Source organism: Cyprinodon variegatus, unplaced genomic scaffold (genome assembly GCF_000732505.1).
Source record: "Cyprinodon variegatus isolate N-32 unplaced genomic scaffold, C_variegatus-1.0 Scaffold134, whole genome shotgun sequence".
NCBI lineage: Eukaryota > Metazoa > Chordata > Actinopteri > Cyprinodontiformes > Cyprinodontidae > Cyprinodon > Cyprinodon variegatus.
This window is the reverse complement of record NW_015150587.1, coordinates 86,470-98,180: the sequence shown is the minus strand read 5'-3', so window position 1 is coordinate 98,180 and position 11,711 is coordinate 86,470. Positions and strand designations below refer to the sequence as shown.

The 11,711-nt window shown below is 36.3% G+C and overlaps 1 protein-coding gene across 1 annotated transcript in view; it reads right to left on the bottom strand.

Annotated features, from left to right (window-relative positions):
* The window catches only part of shc3 (SHC (Src homology 2 domain containing) transforming protein 3), an 18,948-nt gene continuing 7,237 nt past the window's right edge, over nucleotides 1-11,711 (bottom strand). Inside the window, exons 3-12 of the mRNA XM_015376435.1 lie at nucleotides 10,097-10,160; nucleotides 9,208-9,327; nucleotides 8,549-8,602; nucleotides 8,360-8,411; nucleotides 8,146-8,275; nucleotides 7,110-7,263; nucleotides 6,217-6,307; nucleotides 5,924-6,115; nucleotides 2,839-3,164; nucleotides 1-2,749 (exon numbers count right to left, since the gene is read on the bottom strand). Of these exons, the coding sequence (XP_015231921.1) occupies nucleotides 2,621-2,749; nucleotides 2,839-3,164; nucleotides 5,924-6,115; nucleotides 6,217-6,307; nucleotides 7,110-7,263; nucleotides 8,146-8,275; nucleotides 8,360-8,411; nucleotides 8,549-8,602; nucleotides 9,208-9,327; nucleotides 10,097-10,160 (1,312 nt within the window). The 3' untranslated portion in view covers nucleotides 1-2,620. The remainder of the gene's footprint in view (nucleotides 2,750-2,838; nucleotides 3,165-5,923; nucleotides 6,116-6,216; nucleotides 6,308-7,109; nucleotides 7,264-8,145; nucleotides 8,276-8,359; nucleotides 8,412-8,548; nucleotides 8,603-9,207; nucleotides 9,328-10,096; nucleotides 10,161-11,711) is intronic.

Below are 11,711 nucleotides of genomic sequence, written 5' to 3'. Positions count from 1 at the left end.
ACTTAAAGATGGATAACCGAGCACATAGCTTGACTTCAGTAACCAATTAATATCAAAAACATAAATATTTGTTCCAGCCAGGTAACTCTGAAAAACCAAAAATGAAAAAGAAATATCTTCTGTGCAAGAAGCACTTAGATAACTCCTACTTAAGATTATGAAATTTAAAAATAATTACAGTATTTTCCTAACTATAAGCCGCTACTTTTTTCCCACGCTTTGAACCATGCAGCTTATACGAAGATGCATTTCTACTAATTTTGCCTAATCACCAAAGGGGGAAGTCAAAGTTGGAAATGAAATAATAATGGATTGTGTTTCCTAGGCGCATAGAAATCATATCAACAAGGACATCAAAGACTCCCCATTACTAAGTGATGGACCCGTTTTTTTTTTTTTTTTCAGTTCACTTTGCACATTTTCTAAGCCACAAGAAGTCTTTTGTTTCGGCCACCCTATAAGCCAATAACTCAACGCTACTCCAGAGATTTTGAATTGAGAAAGCTTTCTGGATGGGAAGCGAAACATTTTCAGACTTGGAAAGGAAACTCCAGTGGTTTGCTTTTTAACATTTTTTTTTTTTTTTTACTGTTTACGGTTAATTTTGGTTTAGCACTAAATGTAGAGCTCTCCCTACAGGTTTGGTGGGAGTCAGTTCTGTAGATATCAGCAGGGCGCGGCTTATATTTAGGTGCGCTTTATAGTCTGGAAAATACGGAAGTTTGATTTAGAAATTCAGCAAACGTAGTACTGAATTTTCTAGCAAGATTATACATTATATGTTTTGTTGACGTCCAAGCTAAAATTGAAATGCATTTGGTCTAAAAGCAAAGTTTTTGTCATCATATGTTAATATTTGATAGAGACCAACAGGTAAACACAAAAAAGAACTAGTGGAATATCACTTCATTAATCTGGCGGGATTGATTATTAACACGACATCCGCCTTGAAAGAATCTATCACTTTCTTTTTTTCATTTATATTGTTTAAGTTGCATGTTTACAGCTGTTTTTGTTAATTTATGTTTTTATCCTCACAAAAAACTGCACTCATCACCTGCCCTTTGATATTCTGCCTAAAAAGCATCATGTCTTCTTCAAAAGCTGAGTAACAGAAGTGCTGCTTTTGTAGGAGAATATGGTAGTTCTAGCTAGAAATTAGAACCCTTTCTTGTTAACATTTGTTTTATAGTAAAAAAGAAGCTGAAAAGAATTTCTAGTTGACTTACATTTTGTTGTTCTCCTGCTAATGCTTGAAAGCTATCCCACTTTTTATGTATATAGTTTACCATTTACCACTGAGTTTTTTGCAAAAAACAATCTTTGTAGACATATTACAGTAATTTTTGAGCATAAACAAATTATGAAAAGTATTCAATCTAAAGCAAATTAAGCTTTGACTTTTTTTGCACAACTTCCATAAGTTTTGTGTGTTTAAAAAAAAAAAAATGTAAATGAAACAAGTTATATTAGTAAGCGGCTTTGATTTAATGTAGAGCCTATAGATCCATGGTATTTTTAATTAAGCTAGTTGTCTAACCAGCCATGCCTAGTCCAAAAAAAGTCAGATTTAATATAGTCTAACTTAATTTAATGTGAATGCAATATTAACTTAAAAAAACCTTGAAACATTGTTCATTCTCCTGAGCCCAACTGAAACAGAGCTCTGGTTGTGCTACTCATTTGCGACCATTCCAAAAAGAAAACCAAAATGACCCTTTCAAAAGTTCACTAAAACAACCCAGCGTGCTTATTGAAAATGTGAGGATATCAATCTGTATGATTCAAGCACCAAACCTAATCACCTACAAAACATCTAAAATAAGTCAGAAAACCAATCTGAAACAAAAACCACTAATTGAAAAAGCAGAAATATATATATTTTCTTACAGTTTCAGCGTACACAAGCACCTCCTTTAAAATAAAGGGGGAACTGAGGTCTACGAACACGGCCACGAGAAGGGTTGATCTGAAGTCATGCGGCTGCAGTGACACAAGGAAATACTTTATATCATAAAAAAGGTTGATCTCTAAAGCCATTGACAGCAGTATGAAAAGGTGCTCCCGAAACTGTAAGAGCACAATCACCTCTGATCTCTAACAAAAGTAGCCTTCATATGGACACTATTAAATTAGGATGTCACACCAATGGTGAGTATCAGGGCATTATTTTTCTATAAGAATGCATTCAAAAGAGCCTTTCTGATTTTTCAACCACTGAGTCAACAGTTGCAGTAGAAATACGGTTGTGCTTGACAGACAAAACTTAGTTTAGAATTGTATTTTAAAATATTCTTTTTACCTCTTTGAGGTTTTATTTGCACTTCATCTATACTACAAGAACAATTTGTCATTCTACTGGTTTTTTAAACACCAAATCAAGATATTAAGTCCAAATGCACCAAATTTTCTTCTCAAAAATATAGCATTTCAGTCATCACATCAAAATAAGAGCAATTCTATAAATGGTTTTCCTTAATCCTTAACAAATCTTGTGTACTCCAGCGACTCCGGTAAAGCAGGTCAGTTCTGAGCACATGGAGCCAATTTTAGGCATCTTCCAGTTCCAGGATGATAGAGCGTTTAAAGGCTCTACGCTTCCATTCACGCATTTCAAGCATCACAATTTCCTGTCAACGGGCTGATGCAGACAGAGTTCACTCCCAGCTGAGACGATTGGCAGATTGTTGTCACGGTGATGGCCAATAAGGTGGCTAATGCTGTCAAATATATGATCTTTTGTCCGTACCTTTTAAACAGAAAAGTTAAACAACAAAAAAATCAGATTAGCTTTCACAGCATGGCTATTTCAAAACTAATGTTTTATTCCTTTCTTACCGTGCCCTCAGGGTCCACAAGCAGTAAATGTTTGGCAAGTCCATTGTGCATGCCGGTCAGAACGTAGGACCCTGGGTTGGTCGTGCTTGTGCGGACGAGAAAGTCCCCATCTTTCTTAAGCAGTTTTTCGGCATCGCGGCGGCTCATTTTGCCGTGGTACCATGTTTGACCCTCCAACTCTTCCTGTGCGCGGAAGGCCAAAGACCGCACAAGGAGGGGGCTGGAGTTGTCCACAGAAGCTGCCTTCTGAAGGTTGGACACTTGAGTTTGGGGCTGTACCTGGGCCAGTGGCTGAGATTGGGACTGAATGGCCTCCTCAAAGGGCTCTGTTGTATGAGAAAAAATAAATTAGTCAGTATACAAGATTATATCGCAAAAGATAGCAAACATTTATTTGGTTGCATGATTATGTTAAGTACGTCTTAGGAATAGCTTTGTAACCTCTGTCTTTAATAGTTTGGTTTTACCCGGTTCATAAAGCGAAAGATGGTGAGAATGAGTAGTATGGTTTTGAACTTCTTTGATAATTTACTCAGATTATCCAAGCTTGTTACTAAAATTTGATTCATGAAGGAATCTGAATGGGAGGAGTTTCAGACCCCTGAACGAAAGCTAAGCCAAAATGGAGGTTAAGAGGCAAAGAATAAAGCTACACCAACATTAAACACCATCATCTTCTTATCTCTTTGCTGACACGATATAATTATATGAGACATGTATAAAGTAGGTAAAGCTGAGAAGCCCTGTAATTATTTTAATTACACCACTCAGTGAATTTAATGGCACCTTTGAAAAAGCCTAAAAATAAATATATCTTTTAATGCAGCAGCCAGCATGTTGTCTTTTAAGATACCAGTTTTTTTCTGCGTATTTGTTCAGGTAGTAAAACTAAATTATAGGCAATGTTTATTTTGTTTGCTTTTTTTTTGTTACAAAATAAATCTATAACAGTAACATTGCCTGTTAACTCAAATTACAATTTATCAAAATGTCCTGATATTTCAAACTGTCCATGATGTTTACAGAGACTCTGGTAGACAAACAGGCCCACAGCATCATAGCTCCCTGACCAAACCTCATACTGCACATGTTTTTCACTTTGCCACATATTCATATCATGTTACTCTAAACTGAATGTTTATTTGACCAAAATCAAATTGTTGTAACCAAAGTCCGTATGACATTAAGCAGACACGGCATGTCTACATTGGTGAGTCTTATTTCTCATTAACCAATAACATATGCTGCCTTGCAGACTAAACCAAAGTGTGTTCTGGAGAATCGATGGCTCAAAAATGGCGCTCTTTGTTGCAGTCTAACACACTATGGTTAATTCTTTTTTTTTTTTACCTCTCTTATGATTCTCCTCACTACAGGTATGTATTGGCATGATAAACAAACTCCGCTCCTTATCCAGCCTAATTTATCACAGTTCGAAATGTTTCAGGCATTTTATTCTATTGCTTTCTCTCAAATAATATAGAAGCATTCAGACAAGCAGTAATTATCCGGAAGTAATTTATCTTCAAAAGTTTTCTGAAAACTCATACTACTTTATTACACACCTAACATAGAAAGGGGGTATCAAACACAGTGAATAAAAAAGATTAACATGGTGATAAGATTGCCGGAGTCTCAGTTTCACACGTTTCTACGCTTTAACACACCTAATTCAGATGACTGTAGTTCAGAAAAAAATCTCTTAATCAGTCATTGATGGAAATCAGGGGCCTGAAGGAGGGAGAGCTCTAAAACACGCAGGACTGGAAGTGAACATTCAGACCTTAACCCAACTAATATGCTGCTGTTAGACCCAGAGAGGTTGTTGAATAAAAGTGACCACAAGCCACAATGAACCAAAGCAACAGGAGGTTTAAAATCCATCAGTAATTTGGAACAACATTAAGCATTTTTACAGTTTTCCAATGTAGAAACAAAAGCATGTTTTAAAAGGTAAAACCTTACCAAGGCCTTTCTATTAGTTCTATATCTTGAGCTATAGTTGTCATGATTGCAGCTCGGCAGCTGATCTAATTACTCACTTCCTTCACCTGCCGTACCCTGTCCGCTCTCTATTTATCATTCATCTTATCCACCTGCTCCTTATGCTTTATCTATGGTTCAGCCCAGATCATCAGTTATTTCTGTTTGTTGTAGTTTTCGTTCATTAGTTGCAGTTTGAGTTATGTTCATGGTTCATGCCCCCACTCTCAGGGGCCAATATGTAGAGAGGGTATTGGTGTTTTTCTCTTGTCTCCTGATCGGTTTCCAGCTCTTCTCTGCAGAGTCCGTTCTGGTAATGCTTGGCTCCCCTTCGGCTCAGCATGCGGGGGGGAAGGTGTTTTTAAGTCCCGTGATCCTGGTTCCTGGATGGAGCCAGTTTAAAGTTCTGCAGTTCTCCTGGTACCCTGGTACCATGTCTTGTCTCTGTTCCTCTCAACCTTTGGGCCCACCTGTTTCCATCTGAGCATGTCTGTCTGAGCTTGTTGTTGGGTTCATGGAACTCTGAACCTGCCTGGGCGCTCGGTGGATTCCTGGAAACCTGGATCTGTCAGTTCCTGTTTGAATCGGAAACCCTGGTTGGGCTATGGCTTCCTGGATCTCAGAACCGTCCTTGTTCTGAACTATTTCCCTGACCTGGATCGGTCTCCTGCCTGCTCACTGGGGTTACAGCATCGGTTACACTCCGGAAGGTGCTAGTAATGGGTGTTGCCCCACCTCCCACCGCAGCCGCTGCCTGTCTGCAGATCCACAGCAGTGCACATTCTGTTCTGTTAGTTTATTTCTGTAATTAAACGTTTTGAAACTTCCCACTGTCTGTCTCAACTGAATACAGGGTCCATCTGCCCCGTTTCTTGACAATAGGAAGTCAACAGGTCAAACTACAAAATATATTGGAAAGGTTTTACCATTTAAAATCTACACATATCAGCTAAAAAAATAAAATATTAATAAAATGTAATCAATCATTCCTTAAAAGTAGAACTAAATCAAATTGTGTCATCACTAGTCTAAATCAAATTCTTCACTTTCTACTATAAAAATATTAATAAAAAAGATAATTATAAAGCTAATCAAATCTTACTCATGTCAAACAGGTCCTTCTGGGGGCTCTCTAGTCCTGCATCTACCATGCCCTTTGCAGCATTTTCAGCTTCTGCCTGGAGAGCAGCAAGCACCTGGGCATCAATCTGCTGGGTATTCACATACATGGGCATCTCTGTTGCTTTTGGGGCTTGACCTTTATTCTCTGGTAGACTGCTGATATCAATAGATCCTGGGCATTTAGAGAAATAAAGTGAAAGTCAAACTGAAGCAACACCACGGTGCATGTTTAAATATATGTGGGTAAACATGGACTTTCTGGTGGATTCCTACCCTGCTGCAGGAAGATGCCCTTCCTTTCATCAGCCCAGTTCTCACAATGCCGTCCCTGGTAGTATGTCTGATCCACAGAGCCTGGACCCGTCTGATGAAATGCAGAAACAGATGTTTATCAATAAAAAAATAACACTTATAGTGGAATTAAATGGATTTCAAAGCTCTCAATATCAATATAATATTAAAAATAAATTTATCACAAATAAAAGCAGCAAATTCCCTGATTGATTAACTTTTTTAAAGTAAACTTTAAATGTTTCAGACCATCGAATACATTTTCATATCAAATTCAAATTGAAATTCCAAGACTGAGCACTGGCAGGTGTGTATTTATAGATAGTGTGTATTTATAGATAGTGTTTTTATAGAACTGTTATTTCTTCTCTGTACCACAAAATCCTGAAAGAGATCATCCTACCATCAGTTTGTTACTGTAAGCTCAAGCACATTAGGGTTATTTAGCAGTCGAATGACCTGCAGAACATCAGCAGGTCTACCTTTGACTAATCTGGCCTAGTCAAAGTCCTTCCTTACACCACTGTGATGCAATGTAACAGTAAAAGAAGCTGGTGTTAACAAAGGTTTGGTTTAGAAACTTTTTGCTCCGATGATTGCAAATTAGAAAAATTAGAAAAATGAGTTCCGTTTTTACTATGTTTATATTAGTCTGGTATGACTTTTATTATCTGAAACATTAAAGTCTGATAGAAAAAAGAACAACAAGAAATACTTTAAACAGAACTGTAGTTTATTCCACTCTCCAAACATATGGCATATTTTTTGCTGGTTTCTTTTCCCTAAAAGTCAGCTGTTCTTTTTTAGAGGCAAAATATGTTGCATTGTTATTGCTTTTTCTGTGTGTTTTAGAAAGACGATAATGGACGCTCTACCTGGCCTCCCTCTGTAGCTGCATTTTGATTTGTTAATCGGGTGTCAATAAAGCCTCCAGGTGGGGGCATTTTGCCCGGGATGTTGTTATAATATGGATGTTCTGTCGACTCCTCTTCTTCTTCTGTCCATGCCAACTCCTCCATGTTTAAGAGCCTGAAATAAAGAACACACACATTTTAACCATACTATTTTAGGGTGACAGAGAAGCTAAATCAAAATGTAATAATATTAAAACCTAAGGAGAACCTACATCTTATATTTAACAAAAATATGTTTTTTATCTGTTTATATGTCTAAAAGGAGCAAAAGTGTTTCTGAAAGGTACAGCTTCTACACAGCACAGATGAAAAAAGTGTAACAATAATTAAAAAAGTAGATTATTCACACTGTGACATTAAATTTATGCGAAGCATAGATGTTTACAAATATTCTTTTTATTAAGTATTAAATAGTCCTTCATTTTCAATAGTTTAAACTTTCTTTACAGCTCAATTTTTTCATAAACAGGGTTCCTAAACATAGAATTTCCTAAATTGTTTCTGCATGTCATTTTTTTTTTTTATTTACTTAGAAAAAAAAATGTATTTTTAATAATAATAATTTTTGCATTTGCTGAATAAGGATTATAGAATCCTACAACAAATGTGAGTTTTGCAGATTACATTTCTGGATTAAAGGCTCACATTACATGACAAAAATAACACTTTTAGTGAGGTTTTTGGCTTTGTTTTAGGATCACAAGTCTAGTTCAAACCATATTTATAATCATTAAACCTCCAGAGAGCAGTATAATGTTTTATGTGCAGATTTAGTTGGTTAAAACACAGAATTACAGGACAATGTTAAAATCAGTGTGGGGTAGTATTTCAATCTAAATCTAACTGAACTTATTGAATACCGGTATTAGTGGATATAAAAAAAAAAACAAGTAACAAAATTACCATCCCCTTTTCTTCATCGATTTTTTGCTAAATTCGCCACATTGCCAAGCCTTAACGACCTTGTATGAAACAGTTTTTTTTATGTTAGACTCACCTGTCATGGATTGAAGACATCTTGCTTGTGGGACACTGCAGGTACTGCTGGAAGCGTAGGTCGAACGCCTGGCCGATGGTGCTGATAACATCCTGAGCGAGGCCGTCAGAGCACTCCAGCATGTGACATGCTGAGGAGGGTTAGATTACAGCTGTTAGGAACATGCTGCATTATAGTCCTTTGTTAAGTGAACGTCAGAGACATGCATCCTCACCTCTTCTATTTACAGGGTCCTTTGCTACATAGGCAACATAGTCTGTTGTGTCCTACAACAAAAAGATGGGATTTGTTAAATTCAATACAATGTCTATGCAGTTAAATACATGCATGCTAATATATTGACTGGTTTCTCATTTAAAACATATATGAGTGTAATCTGCAAATATTTGTTGGAAATACTTACAGGGTCTCCCCCTGATGCAAAGGAGATAGATTGCATGTGATGGTTGGCAATGATCTGACAAAAAAAATAAATAATAAATTCAGAAACTTAGTATTCAAAATTCATACATAACATAGATTTGTAATCTAGGGCATCATCATATCTGGTTAAAGGTTTACTAAAATTACTTCTGTGTAGTAATTTCACAATAATTTGGGGGGGAGGTGCAAGACTCTTAAAAACAAGCAGTTACCAACAACTCACTAATCTGCTATAGTGGACATATCCATGCAAAGCTGATCACCACATGATTTATCGTTCTGACAAATTTAAGTTTAAATTTGATTTAATTGTATAAAAACATTCGATTCCGATCTAATAAAAAGTCTGTAATGATTAAACAGCTTAAAGAATTGAAAATCTGTTTTTGTTTACGTTTTACATCACATTTTACATTTTATTCATCAGATTTAGAGAAGAACACTTGGAAACCCTAATCTGCCACAGAGAAAATTAAAAGTTTTCCCCCAATCTTTGTTTGCAAAAATAAACAAAACAAAAAAACAATCAGATTGTTTGTAGTATGTCTATTCTACCTAATTAAAATACAACTCCCGAACAATGGCTTGCAACCTTCTGCCAAAAGGTGTGCATTACTGTATGTAGGAAAGGAGACTGACCTGCTTACAGTCGGGTGTCATCAGGTTGAGGCTACTGGTGGAGATATTCAGGTTTATGGACATGCCGGCAAACTGGAGATTACTCTTGCCCAAAATGCTGGACAGAGCTTTAGAGGGTGGCTAGAAGAAAAATAAAAAGGTTAAACCCTATTTGGTCTATACAAATGAAAAAGAATTAAATAAATCATCAGATTTATGTGTTACCCTGTTATTCAATTTTTTAAGGTCCTCAAAACAACACCAGAAAATACATCTTCTGTCAGTAGGAAAGGCCTGGTGCCAAATATAGCTTTGGGAACATAAATGTTTCCATTGGAACCAAGGAATGAATTAATGAAAGGGGGAGTAGGCAGATCAAACAAGCCAGTTATTTAAAATTGTCTGTACACAGCTGATGTAACCTTTACATGTTTGTCACACATCCAAAGGAACATCTTCTAATATCAAACCTCCATTCAGAGAAATTAGCTTCTACTCATTTTGTTTTTGTTACATCCTCTTTTCTGACATTTGAGGAAGCTTTAGAGAGCAGAATAATGCTTCACATTAAGGCACGCAAACAGAGTCCACTGGCACACACACACAGACAGCTCAGCCTCCTGATCGCAGATATTGTGAACTACATGAGTCACTAAGCACTGTGCAGTGTGCGATACATCGTGGGCTGAAGCTACACCCACGCAGACATAGAGCCATTCGTCTTCATCTCCCTCCTCTGCCTCTCATTTCACATACAGGGAGACGGTGGGGGGGGGCATACAACAGGGGTGCTATTAATAGAGCAGGGAAGGGTAAATGAATATCTTATGCCCTTTCCTCTACTTCTACCTACAGAGCATTTCATATAAATTCCTCTGAGATGCAGGCCTGTTTCCGTTTGTCAGAGTACCTTTCTCTTCCGCAGCGCTCCTTTGGTCCCGGGAACAGCTTCACACACCAGGCTGATGGCTTCCCTACAGGGAGGATGACAGGACAGCAACGATAACAGCAATAGTCATCACAATACTTAGAGGAATGGAGAGAAAATCATAAAAAAAAAATAAAATCATTGCTATTTTGTGGTATTATTACAAATTTAAATACGTGCTTTGAATAGATTTAGTGTTTAAATATTATATTAGAGCTCTTGTAATCAATAAATAAATCCTTAATTATTAAAATGCTTAGTTATTTTCATTTCAATTATTTGGGTAAGATTGTGCGTAATAATGCAAAGTTGTTGCAGCACATGACAACATAATCAAAAAACATTTGAACAAATTCACAAAATGCAAAGGAAATATACCAAGTCTCCACCCTAAAATTCAACAATGGTCATTATTAATATGCTCAATGTGGGTGGAAAGGCAAAACCAACAATCACCAGTAATATAAAAAATTATATAAAAAATAATTCACTAACATACCTTTTCTTAAAGTGACTGATTTTCAATGACTGGTAAAAAACTTGTAAACATAGGACTGGTTTAAGACACAAAAACTAATTTCATTCTGATGCAATAAATTTATTCTTTATCATTCTGTAGCTTGATGGTTTTCTTTACCCAAAACTGTGAACAAAAGAAAATCCATTGCGATGGGCAGCAGGCCTACTGCTGGGTAGCATTTCTAACTAATGATGCCAAGCTCAGGAAGTCATGCAGAAAAGTGAACATGACACAAACTGATTCACTTCAGGCTTTGTTTCACTGCCCGTCAATTACTAACCTGAAACATAGTGGAGTCACTGGGAACTTCCAAGTGAATAAGTTCATATAAGTGTTTACATCCTTAAGCATCACTGCTTCAGCTGTTGGTTAAATGACCACATTGTTTATGCAAAGCAGACATGGGATCAAAAGGTTCTCTTTATAGAAAAATATTTTTACAAAAATGTAATTAATCCAACACATAATTATATTCTAGGAGCTCAGGTAAATCTTATTAAAAAGGGGTTTAATTTTCTTTGTCAGTGAATTTCGCTAGTTAGTTTTTCAGTTGGGGTGGGGGCTCATTTGGACTGACACAATAGAGCCACTGAGTCATTGTCAGGGTCTGAGTCACTTTAATCGCTGTGTGTCATTGCTGCAATATACGCACGCGGACAGAAAAACAGAAGAACAGCAGCTTCAGTCATTTGGTAATTAACCAAACAAGTAATTGTTCTTTTTTAAGATGCAAAACTGAACGATTTCATGAGACTATCTTTTGAATACAAGTGTTTTAAAATCTAACTTCATGCTAATCATTAGCTCACTTACTGCAGAATCAATTGCTAACCAGGATTGTCTTTTCCACATTATTGACTTTAATTTATTGGGTCTCATAAAGTAAAATAAAATAAAAACATAGGTAAATATTTAATTACATTGGTACATTTTAAAACTATTATTTGAATGTTTGTGATGGAAATAGTCTTAAATCTTATAAAACTGCAGATCCTGGGGGATGATTGCATTTTAACATTAACTAGTTATAACATTAATAAATATAATGCTATTATAGTATTGCTTTCATTTATAGAT